This window comes from Mya arenaria, chromosome 12, assembly GCF_026914265.1.
Source record: "Mya arenaria isolate MELC-2E11 chromosome 12, ASM2691426v1".
Classification (NCBI taxonomy): domain Eukaryota; kingdom Metazoa; phylum Mollusca; class Bivalvia; order Myida; family Myidae; genus Mya; species Mya arenaria.
The window spans coordinates 21,815,307-21,833,193 of record NC_069133.1 but is presented as its reverse complement, the minus strand read 5'-3'; the positions used below and the strand labels follow the sequence as shown (position 1 = coordinate 21,833,193).

Sequence of the window (17,887 nt, the reverse complement as noted above, 5' to 3'; positions counted from 1 at the left end):
GTGGGTTCCATCTGCCAATATCTGAGTTTTAACACTCCTAATGATTTGTCACACTTCATTTTGCAAACTTGTTTCGTAAAAAGTGCACTTATGATTTTACAAAACACGATGGAGTCTCTTTAAATACCGTATAAATGAACAATGGCGTTGTGTTACTATGGTAACTTCCGTATTACTGTTGTTTAGTGAAAGAAATTATGGACTTTTTGACAACAGAATGGAACCAACATTTTGAAGAATACTTTAATGAAAGAACATTCTTTTAAGCAATCTGTAGAGTCTGAGCGCCAACATATTCCGTTTAATGACATGATAGTGCCGGAATTCACCGTAAACAGTCGCTGTACATGTACTTAACTTCATCATATTTATCACTCACAAACAGAATAGAATGTTCTAGATCTTCAGTCATGCTAGTCACCATCGTTTGTATCTTATCCAACTTTTCCAAATTATCTAATTTTCTAAGCTGCATACTTTCGGGGTGTCGTGTGATCTCTTTACATTCCGGCTTCTCAGAGGCTGTTGTTAAGCGTCCTAAGTCAAAGTCTCACATGCAGTAGTTTGATTGGAATGAACTACTTCTTATGGTGTCCGATATGACCTATAAACATTTAGTGATAATTAACGTAGAATATTTGAAAAAAATAATTTAGATTTATCAAATGGGTCAATCCTACCAACGATCTAGCATAAATTAAGAATTACTGCAGTTGAACAATGTCATAAAATCACAAAATGCCTTAAGATATGATATTTAGGTATTCCGAGATTTTCCTACATTGTTTAACTGCAGTAATTCATTTTTTTCCAAGATCGTTAGAAGAAGTCACCCATTTGATAAATGTAAAGATTTTTTATTTTAGGTTAAGTGTCACTAACTTTATACACATCATATGACGTCATAAGCAGGATTTCAAACTATCAAATTACTCTGTACGATAGCTCGCCATCAATGGCCGAGTCAGAGCTGAGAGCGGACCGGATCCTCTTCACCGCTGTCGTCCGTCCGTTGTTACTGGATGAGCCTCGTTTGCCAAGGTTCCTAGCTAATATAAGAAGTCCTAACATAAGCAATGGTATTCACCCAAACTGGTGTACAAATTCCTCGAGCAAATTGATAAGTATAATGTTATTGGAAGCACGGACCTATAAACCATGGTTTGTAGGTCCGTGTTGGAAGTAAAAAATATACGTAATTGAAATAAACCAAACTTTTTCAAATTCTATCCAGCAAATACAACAAAAACTTTGTGAAACCAAAGAAACAGATTTCAAACAAAACAACACACACAACTAAATACCGTTAAAAGCTTTTAAACGAACAGAGTCAAATGTACAGTAACATCATGTGACAACTTGACCTTTACACCATTGATGAAGAAAACATACATGAAGAAAAAAAAATGAGTTAATGCCCCAAAATACCAGGTCAAGTCAATATATACGTTATTCTTCAAATTAATGAACAATTAACATGAACATATTGAGGTTTATAATAAAGACAATGCAATGCAGACACTCCAATGAATTTCAGAAAAATTAAGAAGGTCATATACTACCAAAATTTAAAAAAAAAAATGAATAAAAATAAATAAATGCATTATCTGTATCAGAGACAGTGTTACACAGTGGTAGGGCCCGGGAGAGTCACTAAATTGTTCACAATGTTCATTCCGAACAATAAATACAGCATATGCGTTAGAAAAAATGCATTTACATACAATTGTCCTATGCAATTAACATATCTTAAGTTACAACTAGTACAATAAACATCATGTACTAGTATAACATATATTTTACATACATATTTATAATACATGTAATAAAAAGAAGCGTTTTTTTATAAAAATATTTTCAAAGATGTCGTGTAGATTTTGTAGTAATCTTTGTCGCTGCTTCTTTAATCATTTGAGTAATTACAAGTCAAAAACTGAGTTAATTGTTTTTCAATTTGAGCCATTACAATTCAAATACGGTTAATCAAATTAGCATTGATTGGCATGCCAAGTTGTCAGGTTAGGTTGATGAACAATCAGAGGCCGCACAAAGTGTGAAAATATCAGGTGGAGTTCGATTAGTCGCCTATTTAGTGAAAGCTGACCGCTGTCAAAACAACAAAATATTTAAACACGAGTTCCACAAAATTCCATATAATTTCTTCTGCTTTTGCATACTGATATCAATTTGTCTGCAGCATTAGAAAAAAAATCCAGCGTAACCATGACGACGAAGAGCGAATACCTTACAAGCGTCCAGACAGCAGCGTTGTTGGATGCGGAGCGAAAGTTCGAGAGAGCGTGTGCTCAGGTGACTCTTCTCAACGCTCAACTGGAGGAGATGAAGACGCGCTATCAGCGGGCGAAAGATGACGGTTTCCGGTCTTTCCGCTACAATCTACGACTGAAACTCGCGTGCAACGAGGGCGTCCGGAACATGTATTACGAGTACGCATACGCGCAAGCGGAAATTGTGGTAGAGCTCCGTCGGCAACTCTATGGCGAGGAGGTGGATATTGTATCCGGAGACGATGATCTGGCGATGGACGAGTAGGTCATTTAGGGAAGAAAGGCAGAGGAAGTCGAAGAATTTCAATCTCGTATTCCATTTGGCGGCGAACACAAATTGTAGACTATTCCAGCCCGGTTTGACAAACAGTCCTTCTGAGGACTCCATTGCTCCCCGTTATACTGTGAGCAAAAACACACGTTCTTTCGAAAGAAGGTTTCTAACAAATTGTTACTGATGTTATGTTAAGGTGATTGAGTAATACATTTATTTATATATCAATAGCAGTTAACGAATGTCTATGTGAAGAATTAATTTATTTATATTATCATCTAAGTATTATAAGACGATGTTAAGAAATTAATAATTTATTAAGAAATGTAATTTTAAGGCTCCTCGTGGTTATATTCAGAGTCGCTTCTCCATATTTCTTTGAGCTCTGAGATAAGCCTAGGCCGCATGTTGAAGTTTCTTGGCCTTGATCACAGAATGGTAAATTCTAACGTATCTTTAATGTGAATGCTTTCAGAAACTTTTGTTTCATAAATGCAACATTAACTACTTAACATTTAACATTTAAGACAGAACGTGATACAAAAATGGCATGATGTTATACATTATATAAAAATGGTGATTTAATTTGGTGTTTTAATGACCGACTTTTATTGATAATTTGATGTGTTTGAATGATAGAAAACGAATTTTTTATAAGATCATTTCTCTGGTTGATAAGCTGTTTCTTTTATCCCGGACATATCAACCAGTTTTCATTTACTGAGTAATTTTTACTCTGCACTGGAATTGCCCATGTGGTTTTCGTTGAGTTTATACAACTAGTTTACGCCATAAATAAACATTATCAGTATGTCACCAATTTTCATCAATATGGAAAATGTTGCATGAACTTGCTATTCAACATTCCGCTACACCTGGTACCAATAACAATCCTACACCCAGGCAACACCTACGGGAGATGGAAAATTAGTATAATTTAACCTTCCGCGTTCATTTCACGCATGCGTGTAGAAGGCTAAATAAGGAAGATGAAATAATTTACGTTTCTTGTCCCTAATAATTTAGGTATTAAGTCTTCTTACAGCTGTCCTGTGGAGTGTGAAACAAGGTAAAACCATATTTCATTAACCTAAAACAGTTATAATTGTATTCCAACGCACGGTGAACATGGCGCCACCGTAAATGAACAGACTAATTGGCATCCCCTCCAATTAGTCTTATCCGTACTCAAAATTGTTCGACCTAAACCTTGTATCGCATAGGATTTTGTGAACATAGTGCTTTTGTTCAGGTTTTATCAGTGGTATTTGCCAATAAGATTTAACATTTATTATACACTATTCAAGAAAGAAGTGTGTACATAATAAACTTTCTCATCCAAGAATAACAAACACATTTCTTATAAAGTAAAAATAAAGTAAGCCTACAATAGAAGGAACAAGATAATAATGCCATTGCACCGTAGCCTGAGCTACCCGGGTGAGCGGTCCTCGCATATTGTAATGGTCCATTATAGACTGAAGTATGTTCATAGTATGTATGGTTGGTAATATGCAAATTAGCAAAGCCTGGGGGGATTAAGAATTAACTGTATATAAAGACCAGCGGACCCCTTCAGGGTCAGCGAACACTGTTAGGGTCGAGCATGCTTTTCTCTTAAGGGCCTCTCACGTTACAATATACACACTCCCACAGCTGTCTCATGCACACATTATTTATTATCTGATGTTATCATGTTCTTTTCAGACAAAATGGAGCTGAGTGATGCCTCGTTGAAAACCCTGTTGCGGGTCTTAGCAACTGACTGCTTCAAATCAATCGACTTCAGTGAAGAGATTGTGCTTTGTACCAAGATGAGCGTCAATGTTGACAGTCTGACAGAATTTGAATATGATTTCACCCACAAATTTATTAAGTAAGGAAAAATCACTTTAACTTTTTGCTAAATTTATACTTCCCATCATAGAATTAAGTACCTACAATTTGTACATAAATAAGATCAGATTTATTGTGCATTTTAATGCCAAAATATCAGTTAACAGAAGTTTTGCCTCAATTTCCTTATTTTGGTGGGCTATCTTTTGTGTGAAGAACACAACTATAAGAATAAGTTTTTTGGGGGGCTCAAACTAGGAAGAAAGTGTTAAATAGCTAAAATATTTCATGCAATGTGCTGATAAATTCGAATGTTTTGGTGTAATGATAAGTTATATTAAAGACCCAATAGTACTTGAATATAAATGTTTGTTTGTTACTCATTTTTAATATCAATGTCACTTGAGCATATCGTAAATGATAATTTCCGCCTTGCAGGTCTGAGATGGAGGACTACACCAAGTTCCGGAAAGAAGCCCAGACACAGACAGAGGTTACGGCGATGACTGAAGCGGAAACCCAGACTGAAACTATTGTTACTAAGATGGAAACTGAATGTGGTAATTGTTGGCAGATCGATTGATATATTGATAGATTTCTTTCTTTCTGAATTAATAAGGCTTCAAGTTTTCTTCAGTTGAAACTTGTGTTTCTAAAATACATGTTCTAGGCCACAAAAGATATTGAGCAAAATTGTTTGTTTCAGTTTAAGAAATGCAATATATTCCACTGAGTGAGCACAAAAAGTAATATTTCATGAGTGGCTATGATTGAAATAATAAATTTTAGTGTTATATATATTGCAATGTTACACTGAAACAAACACAATTTCTTTTTGTTCATGCTAACTGGTATAATTCAACAAAAAACTAATCTAATTGTTATTTAATAGGAAAACTGCATGAAATTTTAATGACGTCATACATGTATGGAAAACATGACATCATTGCATCTTCCTCCTGGCATTGTGTAGGTCTATGTTACCATTTTCACAATGAAACTGGTAAAATCTGAGAAAACAGAGAAATTATATTTTGATAAACTTACTGTTTCACCGTTATATTTCAATAAACAATCGGAAAGGTAGAGAAAAAAAATGACCTTTCGAGACTGACTTTAAAAATACCCACAACCTAATTGTTTTTACCTTTCATATGGTTGTATTATTTTTCTTTTTACAAGTCTAAATATATTTTTATCTACCTCCCCTCTCCTCGAAATGAGGGTCAGGAAAGTTTGATTGAAATATTATTTAGTTATTAGAAGTAACATTTAAGCTGATTTGATTATAAATCATAGACTACATTACTCTCAATGTGATATTTCTAAAATCATGGAACACCTAGTTGAAGAATTAAACTAAAGTATTGAAAAAATTGTTTTATTTTCAGATGAAATCATTGAGGAGGTAAAGTCTAAATCCGAGCCTGTGGCCGAAGTTAAGGTTGAAGTTGTGTCTGAGGACGACAACATGGAAGAAATAGAAGAGTTGGGCAGTGATGATGTGACAAAAGTGATTCCAGAGTCTCCAGATGAACCACGAAAGAAGCGGAAAGCAGCTGACCTACAAACCATTTGTCCCCTATGTCCAGCTAAGTTTGGTGCCTATGATGTTAAGAGCCTTGAGGAACACCTTAAGATCAGCCATGATATCGGGAATGAGTACAGCTGTCCGATGTGTCCAGAAATGTGTAATTCTAAGGTCGCTCTTGCCGACCATGTGACTAATGTTCATTGTAAACAGGAGCCACAGGCCAGTATAAAGAAAGGGAGAATAAGGAAGAAAGTGCCTAAGAAGATAGTCGAGGGAGGGAGTGACACAGATGAAGGCTATATGAAAAAAGAAGAGCTTAAGATCAAGATTAATTCTAAGGGTAAGAAAGTTATTAAGGCCACCAAGAAAAAGAAGCGTAAGAAGGTTAAGAAAGACCCTGATTGGGACGGTGAAGGTGAAAAACCAGACGAAGACAAGCCCAAAGTCGAGATGGCTGATCCTGACTTTAATCCTGAACCTAATTCCGACATCCAGGTGCGGTGTAAAGAATGTGGGAAAGAGTATAGATCGCGACGAGCGCTGAGGAGACATTTCAATGTTAGTCACACAACCATGGCCCATGTCTGTGAAATCTGTGGACATAGCTTCAGAGGCAAGGAGTCCTTGTACCACCACAAGAGGGGAATCCATGAAAATGCCAAGGTCTATAAGTGCCCTGAGGCAGATTGTGGTGCAGAGTTTAACTTCAGCCACAGTCTGCGTCTTCATCGACTGAAGCACTCCGGAGCTCGACCCCACATGTGTAATGTGTGTGGAAAGACTTACCTCACAAATTATCACCTTAAAGTGCACATGACTGCAACCCATTCAGAAAAGAAAAACTTCTCGTGTAAAATCTGCAGTAAATCCTTCTCTTATTCTACTAGCCTTAAAATGCATGAAGCTACTCACAGAACACAAGAGCGAGTCAAGTGCGATCAATGTGACAAAACCTTTGTGAATAACCAGGCCCTGAAGTATCACTTCATGTCCAAGCATGCAACCCCAGGCATTTTCCCATGCCCTGAGTGTGATAAAGTCTGCAAGAGTGAGCTACTCCTTAAGACCCACATGCGACGCCATTCTGTGGATAACACCCGCTTCATGTGTGATGTCTGCGGGCGTCAGTTCATGTACAAGTCTGCTCTAGAAATGCATCGTGCCATTCACAAGGATGATAAGTCTTTTGTCTGCAAGACTTGCGGTAAAGCCTTCAAGACCTATCCAACCCTATACAGCCACCAGTATGTTCATAAAGTTGATTCCCCGTACACATGTTCTATTTGTGGCAAAACTTTCAAGACAAAAGAGAGACTGAAAGCCCATGAGAAGCGTCACTCGGGTCTTAAGCCATTTGAATGTAATCTATGTCATCACTGTTTCCCGGACAAAGGTGGGCTTTCTAAGCACATGAAGACAGTCCATTGTAATGTGAAAAAGTTTGTATGTGACATTTGTGGTAAGGCCACTTCCAGGGCTGATAATCTTCGTGTCCACATGAAGGTGCATATGAAGGGTACTGATTATACGCCTAAAAAGCCTAGAGAAGCTAAAGAAAATTCTGAAAACCGGAACATGCCTTCCATGATTATGCCCACATACGAGGATAAGGAGAGAATGTTTGATGATGAAGGGTCTAACTCATCGTTTGTATCTCGTGACTATGAGCCGAACATGCCTCACTTTTCCACCATTGATGGTTCCCACATTGCCACCACCACTGGAGACCAGAACATGCCACTGAACCTACACCAGCAGGCGAGCACAAGTTCCCAATCCTCCAATATTGGCTCCCAGCCCAGCTACATGGGGAACCACCCGAACCAGGCAGCCACCCCACCCCCTGCCTCCATGCCGCCACCACCCTCCAACAATTTCATGCGGGTAGCGGGTCTGAACCTATACTCCTGGCCCTACCTGTACAATCCTGGCGTACATCCCGGCCAACAGCCGCCACCTCTCCAGCAACACCCGGCACAACAACAACAGCAGCAGCAACAGGGTACCACTGGTGGTGCTAACGGCTGGATGGCCCCAGAAAACACATAAAAGGTACATTTTGAGCTCAATACATCAAAACCTGTTGTAGATGTTGCTTGCATTTATGTATCAGGCTACCTTAAACTGGAGACCTACATTGATAAACATATGTAATATCATATAAATATAAATGCCATTTTCCTGGTCAGCATTTTTATTATATACTTTAAAAGCAATATTAACAAAGTTAAGATTACACATGACCACATTCAAATCATAGTATGTAGGCAGTGTTGCGTAATTAGTATTAAATTTTGAGATATCTTATGGTTCCTTAGGGTTAAAGCCTAATGGTACTGAAATCTAATACAGTCAAACCCTGTTGACTTGGACTCGCTTGACTCAATTTCCATGTGGCTCAAACTGGATGCTAAGGAGTATCTTTTTTATTGAATGAAAGCACTCCTGCTTGGCTCGAATTATCTGAGGCTTGAGGTATTTTTGCTTGTCCCTGGGAGTTCAAGCCAACAGGATTCTGTATACATTTTATTGTACTATATTTTTATGGTACTTTTTATTCCCATTGTTAAACCATGCAATGGAATATTTCATAACCATTTTTAATGTGTCAAAGAACATTTTCATGTGATATATTGCTTACTATAGAAACAGTTTACACATTTGTTTGTGCTCACACTGCCATTTTTGTAAATTTCAGTACTGATAGAAATTCTTCTACCCATTTCACTGCCCACATACAGACCTTTGGGCTCAACTGCAAGATTGTGTGGTGTGGGCTGTCACCTTGATCAATGAAGTGCCTCTCTATTGTTGTTTTTCTGAACATTTATATTGTGAATGTGCAATGTAGACAATTGGAAACTTTTGTTCCTTTATTTGAGGGATTGCAGGGTTTAAAATTAGGCCAAGCAAAAATAATGCTGTGGTTCCTGTTTCAGCAAGTAGCTCTGTTTGTCCTGATATACAGCTGCTGTAATACATAGTTTGCTACAAAGTTTTTGAGAAACAATTTAATATCCCCCTCTGTTATGGAATTATAGAGCCGATTGTTGAGAATTTTGTTAAAGTTAACATCTGTTGTTAACGTCATCGCTGTTCGTTTTTAAATCTTTACTGCTCTGGAGGTTAATAGGATACACTTGTTATCTGTGGTATTTCTAACAAGATTTGAGACAACTGTTTCAGCTGTACTTGTTTTATTTAACTGTATGAGCTGAGCATATCATGAACTATTTCATGTTCAAAAGTTAACATCGATCTCATTAATCATGTTGTTAACTTTAACAAAGTTCTGAACAATCGGCCCACTCTTTATCATTATGTTAAGTGGATTTTTTATCCAAACATTGTTCAATTGTATTTTTTAGTTGTTTCATTCATTTTGCGGTGGTCTATTTTAGTTGCTTGCAGGTACATTAATTATACAACCAGTTTATTGGTGAATGTTTGTTATTTGAATTTGAATGTTTTACTTATATTTTATTATAATTGTATTTCTTGTTTTGGATGTTAAAATATACTGTTACATTGTCCTTGAAAACATTAAGTATACATGAATCATTGATCATGTTTATAACTACAGTCAAACCTAATAGGCTCTAACTCCCAGGGACCGGCACAAATACCTCAAGCCTCAGAAAATTTGAGCCAAGCAGTATGTTTACCTTCAGTATTTCAGTATAAAGATTCGGTCCTTTACATCTAGTTTGAGCCAATGCGGAATTTTGAGCCAAGCGAGTTCGAGCCAATGGTTGACTGCAGTCAATATAAGAATATTACCCATGTTTGTCATTTTAAGCTTGTTTGTTTTTTAAAGGTTAAGTCCTGGAATTGGGATAGCCTCAGTATTGCTGTTCTCATTGGCACTGGCAACTGTTGACTTTTGGAATAACTCAAAAACATTTAAAATGATTTAGTATGGCCTACAACTCGTGAGTTTTTTTTTAATCATGCCCCTTTGCTTTAAAAAGATAACAACATTTACAAACAGGCATTGACAACCCATTGATGCGGTCATGAAGTTCTTCAGCTATTTCATTTTTTTTAATGAAAATGACTGTTTAAAATCATTTGCATTTGAGCAAATTTTTGTGATTTATATTATATATACATTTTGCATAATGTTTTTTTGAACTGTGTAGTATTGTTTTTATTAAGGAACACTTGATTGGTATTATCATATAGAACATATTTCATGCTATTTTTTTATGAAGTTTGATAAACAAAACACAGTGTTTCATTTTGAATAGGAAGATTTTGATGTGTGGGGTATATGTAATGGCTTTTTTTGTAATCAGAGCCTGGTATGCATGGTATAAATTGTACATAATCATATCATAACAATTGCATTTTAGTTCATTTGCATTGAAATTAATTTAAGGTATGTTTTCTTTTTTATTGTTAATTTCTTCAAAACAAATCACATGTCGTTTCAAGAAGTTTGGATGGCGGAATGGATTAGCTGCAATTTTCCATTCACTGACTTTCACATTTGATGCCCTGGGAGTCAGAGTGGAACATTTTTCATGTCTTCTGTCAAAAAAGTAATTTTAAAATTAACTTCACTTTTTTGTTTACATCTGTTGTTACCCGTGATGACCCATGTGAGAACCCCTTTGAAGTCACATGATTTCTCCCCCTAGGAGTTGTTTCGTAAACAGTTAGGTTTGAAATAGTTGACCAGTTAGGTTTGAAATAGTTTTATCAATAAAGAAATTTCATTGGAGGATCATGAAGTGTGTAGCAATTAAGATGAACTATCTAGTGCGTCAAACAGTGCACACTACGTAAACACTTAAACTTAGGAGAAGAAAATAACCATGTGTGATTTATCTTTAAAGAAAATACTATCAGATAGAACAATAAGTGTCAATGACATTATGAATTAAATGCATTTATTTAAAGCAGCACAATATAGGTTGATGTTGTTTTTTTACCTGGTTTTCACATAGTGAAACCTGGTTATTAGAATGACAAACATCATTGTTAGGGCGTCCGGGCGGACAGCGGACGGCATCAAACTCACCTATGAAACTGAATAATTTCAGTAAGGGTTGACATATCTTGGCCAAACTTGGTCTATAGGAAGAGTTTATGGATACCTTTCATGGGATTGTGTTTGGGCTCCCTAGAGTCAAGGTCAAGGTCACTGTTACTAAGAATAAAAAAATGGTTGAAACTGAATAACTTTAGTTAAGGTTGACATATCTTGTTTTTTATTCAATGAATTATGATGTGTCACTCACTTCATAAAAATGATCAAAAGAAAAAACCCATATGATTAAGGAACAGATTAAAAAAATAAATAAGTGATATTTTTGCGCTTTTTTAACTTTGGAATTTGTGGCCACATAGCTATTTATTTAAAAAAATCGTTTATAAACATGAATACTTTATTTTTTTTCGTACCTTAATCATATGCTTTTTTTTGTTTTTATCATTTTAGTCAAATTAAACTTATATTTTTTGCATCAGCCTATATTGTGCACTTTTAAAGTTCGAGTGGGTACGACACATTGTGGAATTGTTTTATTTTTTAGAGAAATAACTTAATTGTTCTTGAATAATTGTTTATTATGTTTTTTTTATATCTTTGTGAAAGTACATATATTTGCTTAAAAAGTTGTTTATTTAACATGGCTGGTCTTACAAGTAGAGGATGGCTTGATTGTTCAGAATGTTGTTAAAGTTAAGAATGTGATTTGCGAAATTGTTGTTAACTTTTAAAGGTGAACTATTTTATGGTGTGATCATATGATTAAATAAAGTTCAGCTTAAAGCTGCACTCTCACAGATTGAACATTTTGACAACTTTTTTATTTTTTGTATTGAAACGAGCCAATTTTTGCAAAAATCCATGGGCACCAGTTATACAAGACTGCTCACAAAAAATTAGATCGCAGATTTTGATATTTAAGTACAAAAATAGATGTTTTATGCATTTTTCTTAAACCGTTAATAACCGTTTAAGTCATAAAACATTATTTTTTGAACGGAATATGAAAATCTGTGATCTCAGTTTTTGTCAGCAATCTTATATCACTGGTTTGCAAGTATTTATGCAAAAATTTGCTCTTTCCAAGACAAAAAGTAAAAAAGTTGTAAAAATGGTATAACTGTGAGAGTGCAGCTTTAAACAGTTCTATCAAATGATTGTTAGGGTTACTGCAAATCATAAGCTAATCCCAGACACTTTCAGAACAAAACGGTTGAATGTTAACAACGCTTACGTTAACAACATTTTTAACGTTAACAAAGTTATGAAAAATCAGCCCAATATGTTTATTATATTTGAGTATATGTTTTATGATGGGCTTGATTTGTATCTCAGTTATTAAGCGCTAGTAGTCTAGTACCTAAGTGTGAATTCAAGATATGGAAATCTAATGTGTAGAATGATGTATTTTATTTTTAATGATGCGTCATTATTATTGACAGTACTGGGAAATTCAACATTATTGTGGTATTAAATAAATATATTCAAATTTTGAAAATTTGTCTTTTTTTATGTTCATAACTAATACGTAAATATGTTGGCTACTATAAAATTTCTTTTAAAGCTGCACTCTTACAGGTTGACGGTTTTGACAACTTCTTTAGTTTTTGTCTTTAAATGAGCCAAATCTTATGTAAATGTCTGGACACCATTGATATACGACTGCTGACAAAAGATAAGATCGCAGTTTTTCATATGAATGTTCAAAAATAGATGTTAAATGGCTAAAAGCGTTACTAACGCTTTTATAAAAATGAAACTTTTAGCAGTTTTTCTAACAATTAAGATCTGTTCTATTGTGAATTATCTTATATAACTGGATTGAAGTAATTTAGACAAAAAATATAGTGACATTCACCATGGCCTAAAGTTTGGGTGTATCAAAGGGCCTTGCGTTTAATTGCCATTTGGAGCTCCGTGAAAGATAAGTATTGGTTGTCCCAAATTGCATTAATATTGCTGATTTTTAAACCACATAATTCTCTCTTTAATAAATGCTCTTTAGAACATACACTGCTTTACTGGGCACAAAAGGAATGGAAAGATTAAAAATCTCAGACTTATCTTAATGGAAGCAGAACTATTCAATCACTTGTAACTACTGAGGTGAGTCAATAGTTGAATTGATGAATATCAAAAAGTAAAGTGAATTGAATTCAGGCACTTTTTGTAAAGAAAATTGAATTTAGCAATATTTATTTACTCAACGGTCGTCCTTGGGAATCATGAAGTGATTCGTAGAAATTCTCCTTCCTTTCAATCAGGGTACACTTTAGGGGAGGAAACCCATACAAGCTTTTAAAAAAGATTTAATCGATTCAAAAGATAGTGTAAGTTAGCCCGCACCTCCTACCTTATTTGCATAATCAAAATGGCCGCAACTGACAGCCAACATAACATCCAGAGAAAATAAATTTTACAAAATAATAAAATGTGGTTTGATTATGGCGAGTTTTATCCATTGTAAACTGCAAATGCAGTTGTGTTTTGGATCTAAGTAGAACTTTATTCAGCTTGCCCCAGTTTTGCAGAATCACACCTGGTTTGACGGAAGGGTTACCTGAGCAAATGGCAAGAATGTAAACAATGGGAGTTAAATGGACTAACATTAATAACTACCATACAGAACATTAATTTAATATGTGTGACAATACTCAAAATGACACCATGCGAGGTGTTCTAATAAGTGAAGACAATGATGGGGACCTTATATCTGTCAACATCTTTGAAAATGAAGAAAATGTGGAAGAGCTAAAATCTCGACTAAGGAAAATAGCAGTGGGTGGTTCAGATGTCTTGGACAGCAATACTGAAAATTCCAAAACCTCTAAAACAGTTGGTGACATAGACTGCAATGATAACTATGATGCCAGAAACAGTAATTCCTCAACCAAGACCAATTCCTCAACCAAGACAAATTCAGGGTCGACAGAGCTGTTGTGTATTTCAACTGAGACTTTGATAGATAACAAGGAAGGCATAGATCTTTGTGGGATGCAAGATGTCATCCAGCATTACAAGAGACCCAGGAACCTGTCTGGTTCGGAGGCAAAAGATAGCCCTAGTGATGACACTGTAACTATGTCAACAACAAAGGTCAATTCTGGATTGCTTATTTCCCCAAACTCATTGACTCAGGAAGTTCATGTTCCGATGAGTGATAGTAAACAAAGGATGTCAGCTGTTCTTGATAGTCTTGATCTTCATCTAGTCTACATTCCTACAACTCAGCAATTGGTTGCTACAAAAAAGAATGACAGTCAACATGGCAAGTTGCATGTTACGATGTCGGACAACGTTCTTGGCAAAAGTAACAGACTTGCTGATGAAAGTGAGACAGAATCATCAGGATATGCGAGTGGAAAAAGTAATAGCCTAGAACGACAAAACTCAGGGTCACCCCTGAAAATGATGAGTTCAGACTCGTGTTCAGTACACAGTATTCAGTGTCTCTCTGCTAATGGTGCAAACTTAGATGATGGCTCAAGTATCAATGAAAGCGAATGCTTGATAAGAATTAATGAACCAGATGGAAGTAACTGTGATAGCTCAGATTTTAAGTGCAACTTTCCAAGAATAAACACAAATGATTCCTTGTTACGGACTTTCAATGATGCCTCTAGTCTTTCAAGTCTGAGCACAGGAACAGACTTTTCTGTGTCAGCAGCCTCTTTGGATGATGGGGAGGGTACGGGACATTGTATCGACACTGGTGATGGTGGGTTTATGGAGATCAACCTTCACACTAGAAACTCATTTGAGCGGAAAAATCCATCCCTGGATAGCGGTTTTGAAGACAAATTCGTCAAACCAAAGCGTAAAGGGCTTTCTGGATTGCTTTCTAGGTTGGTTTTATACATTATAACTATTGTTTAAAGTATATAATTAAAAGTGTGTACTTGAATTACGTTTTTTTGTGTAATTATTGATTAATTTTAACCGATCAATAATAGTTATTTAATTTCATTATTCAAAGGCAGGGTTTCCCTAGGATTTTTCAGATTAGTGTAATTGGACCCTCAGACATTGTTGACAAATCTTGGGTCTCTTGTAATTTTATAGGGTCCCACTATATTGTTCTTACTGGACACAAGTTTTGTTTGGTATTTCCCAGGGATGTACGGTACAGTTAAGTTGGAAATGGGAGTCCGTGGCAAGATAATCAATTCAGGGACTCTGGTTTTCTGTGTCAGGGAATTCCCCGCAAAACGATTGTATGAACTCATAAGTAACAACCCTTTTCATTTTTATAGATCGAGAATGTCTTAAAAATACAAAAGTTGTCACTTGGTACAATAATCTCTTGGTAACCTGATAATAAGGCCATCAGGTGTGAAATTGCAGGAAGATGGAGAAATTTGATAAACTTACCGTACAATAGTCTAGGGTTTTAAGGTGATATCTGAGTGAACTCACTGTTTCATTTTATGAGTAGAATGTGTGTTTCATAACAATTAACAATGAACTGTTTTATAATTGGTTATAGTTTTTGGTTCGACTGAAACATATCAAATATCACATTATTTTCGGTATTGTATTACATATCTATGGTAGGAATTGTTTTATTTGTCTAATGTTTGTAATAACAAAAAGGTGAAAAGTTGCTGATGCATTTAAAATTGTCATGTGAATGCGTCATTTCCTTAGGGCTCTTTTTTATTGCTTTGTGGAAAAAAATAAATGGCGTATTATACAACTCATTTCATTTAACAATGCTCTGTGTGCAACATTATAACAGTAACAAAAATCTCAAAAATTTCAGTCTTGATTGCGTTGTTGTCTTTTGGCAAATAGCTAAGTTATGTTTTATTCCTGCACATGATCCACATATATAATACGTCTAGCCTATCTATTGTTGATATGTATCAACATACCATGCATTGCATTATTCAAATGGATATTCGAGTCAATTTAAGTAACGAGAAATGCATTAAAATGCCGGATAAAATTGAAGGCAAGTGATCGAAAAAGAAGCCATTTGATGATTTTAAACTCTAAATGATTTTATATAGAATGAATCAATGATATTAATCAATAATTTATTATTCAGCCATTTAACTTACATGTAGGGTGACTTGAAATTTATTGACCACAAACAGCAGACTAGATGCAAGAGTTAGCAGTTTACAGTGTGGAATATTGACATTCATTGGTATAATTGCACTTGTTACCTGTCAATCGCCCGCGATGTCTTTATCACAATGTCAAATATGTGGGTTTTGACAAATGGGGAAAAAAAGATGAGGCTTCTTACCAATAATACCACAATTAATTAATAGTTTGTTTGGCTTTTCACTACCAACATTTTAAGGTGTGGGCATTTTGGTACTTTTATTTTTCCAAACCCCTTTATTTTGTTAGGTGTAAAAGAACACCATTTGTTTTCTGTTTCATATCTCAAAAGTTGGTAGGAAAGAAAATCTTTTCATATTTTTTTTTAAAAAGGCAAATTGTTTCTTGAGATTTTGTTGTTACCAGAGTCTGAAAATTATTATTTATATGGTAAAAAACATCTATATACAATCATAAAATTAGCAAAATCGCTGGTATCGTTGAAAACTATAAACATTTCATTTTTTACTTTTCAAAGAAAAAATTAAACAAATGATGTATTTCTCAATCCAATAAAAAGGTTTAGGGTCGGGGAAGAATAGGGTAGGTATGAAAAACAGAAACATTCATTATTTTTTTTTGCCTCATGTGGAATGGACAAAATTATTACCGCAGGACAGGATAAAAAATAAATTGGGTTGCATGTTTTCATGTGAGTTGGCGGAAAAAGCTTAACTAATTTTTTATTAATGGTGGCCTAAGTTGTAGACTTTAAATCTCCTGGGACGGTAAAATGACCATAGATGGTTATATAATTATTATTTATCTTGAGTTGTTACATTTAAGTGTTATATTTATTCCAAATAAAGAAAGCTCTGACAACCATTGTATTCTATTTAAATTTGCTCAAAGCTTCAATTATTTTTATTGAGATATTTTATATAAATCTTTGTAAAAAATATATAACATCATTTATATGAGCTACACCCTTTTGTGAATGGGGCCAGGGCACTAAAAATTGTGAAAAAAACACACAAACAAATGCGTTAAGTTGTAAATATTCCATATACATTTCAAACAATGAAACCTCTATATATATAATAATTCTTTGTAAAAAATATATAATAGGGTGTGTTTATATGAACTACACCCTTTTGTAAATGGGGAAAGGGCCCCGAAAATTGTGAAAAAAACACACTACCAAATGCGTTAAGTTGTTAAGTAAAGTTGTAAATATTCCATATACATTTCAAACAATGAAACTGATGCATATATATGACAGGGTTATTTTGTTTCAATATTCATGTTCCTGTGTTTGAAATATTTTATTTTAAGAGCTAAGATTGCATCTAAACAAACAGAAACATTGTGCGAATTTCATCTAGATGTTACAATATCTTGTACATATTATTACTTTTATCTATAAAGATTTTTAGTTTATATATTTATTATGATAAAGTACATAAGATAGTTATATGTATTAAACTTAGTATCAGCAAGATACTGAGTTTTCTAAAAATGGGTTCACCAGTGTTCGACTCCATGTAGATTATTATTAAAAAAATTAAGTAAATGAATAATAAATGCCTTTGATTTTCTTTAAAAGAGAACACATCATTTGAAGATTAAGATGATTTTGTGTCATATATCTATATATTTATGAGGGAAGTTAAACGACAGTGCTCATGTAACTTTAGTAAGGCAATCTCTTATTATAACGTCTTATGTCATTCTATACATTAAATGTACCGCTTCCTGGTTTTAAAACCAGCATGGAATTCCATTTCATAATTCCCTATAGAAATTTCAAGTGTCATTTTGATATCATACTTATTAAATATACCGGTAAGCATATTTATCAAATAAACCATCTTAAACCTTTAAAACGAATTTTTAGAAATGAAATA

At 34.7% G+C, this 17,887-nt stretch overlaps 2 protein-coding genes across 2 annotated transcripts in view; both read left to right on the top strand.

The window, feature by feature from the left end:
- The first annotated feature begins 3,534 nt into the window (after positions 1–3,534).
- LOC128211984 (zinc finger protein 595-like) lies at positions 3,535–12,420 on the top strand. Its single transcript, XM_052917188.1, has 5 exons — positions 3,535–3,631; positions 4,270–4,438; positions 4,837–4,958; positions 5,790–7,984; positions 8,631–12,420. Exons 2-4 carry the CDS (start codon positions 4,275–4,277, stop codon positions 7,979–7,981), a joined length of 2,478 nt encoding a protein of 825 aa, XP_052773148.1. The 5' UTR covers positions 3,535–3,631; positions 4,270–4,274; the 3' UTR covers positions 7,982–7,984; positions 8,631–12,420.
- An 889-nt stretch (positions 12,421–13,309) lies between these two features.
- Positions 13,310–17,887, top strand: part of LOC128211196 (TBC1 domain family member 12-like) — a 47,900-nt gene continuing 43,322 nt past the window's right edge. Inside the window, exon 1 of the mRNA XM_052915674.1 lies at positions 13,310–14,773. Within this exon, the coding sequence (XP_052771634.1) occupies positions 13,569–14,773 (1,205 nt within the window). The 5' untranslated portion in view covers positions 13,310–13,568. The remainder of the gene's footprint in view (positions 14,774–17,887) is intronic.

Bases quoted from the DNA above. Each gene is read 5' to 3' on its own strand.
- LOC128211984 (XM_052917188.1), top strand. From the start codon at position 4,275: ATGGAGCTGAGTGATGCCTCGTTGAAAACCCTGTTGCGGGTCTTAGCA. The intron at 4,439-4,836 runs GTAAGGAAAAAT...TCCGCCTTGCAG, and splicing joins TTCACCCACAAATTTATTAA to GTCTGAGATGGAGGACTACA. The intron at 4,959-5,789 runs GTAATTGTTGGC...TTTTATTTTCAG, and splicing joins TAAGATGGAAACTGAATGTG to ATGAAATCATTGAGGAGGTA.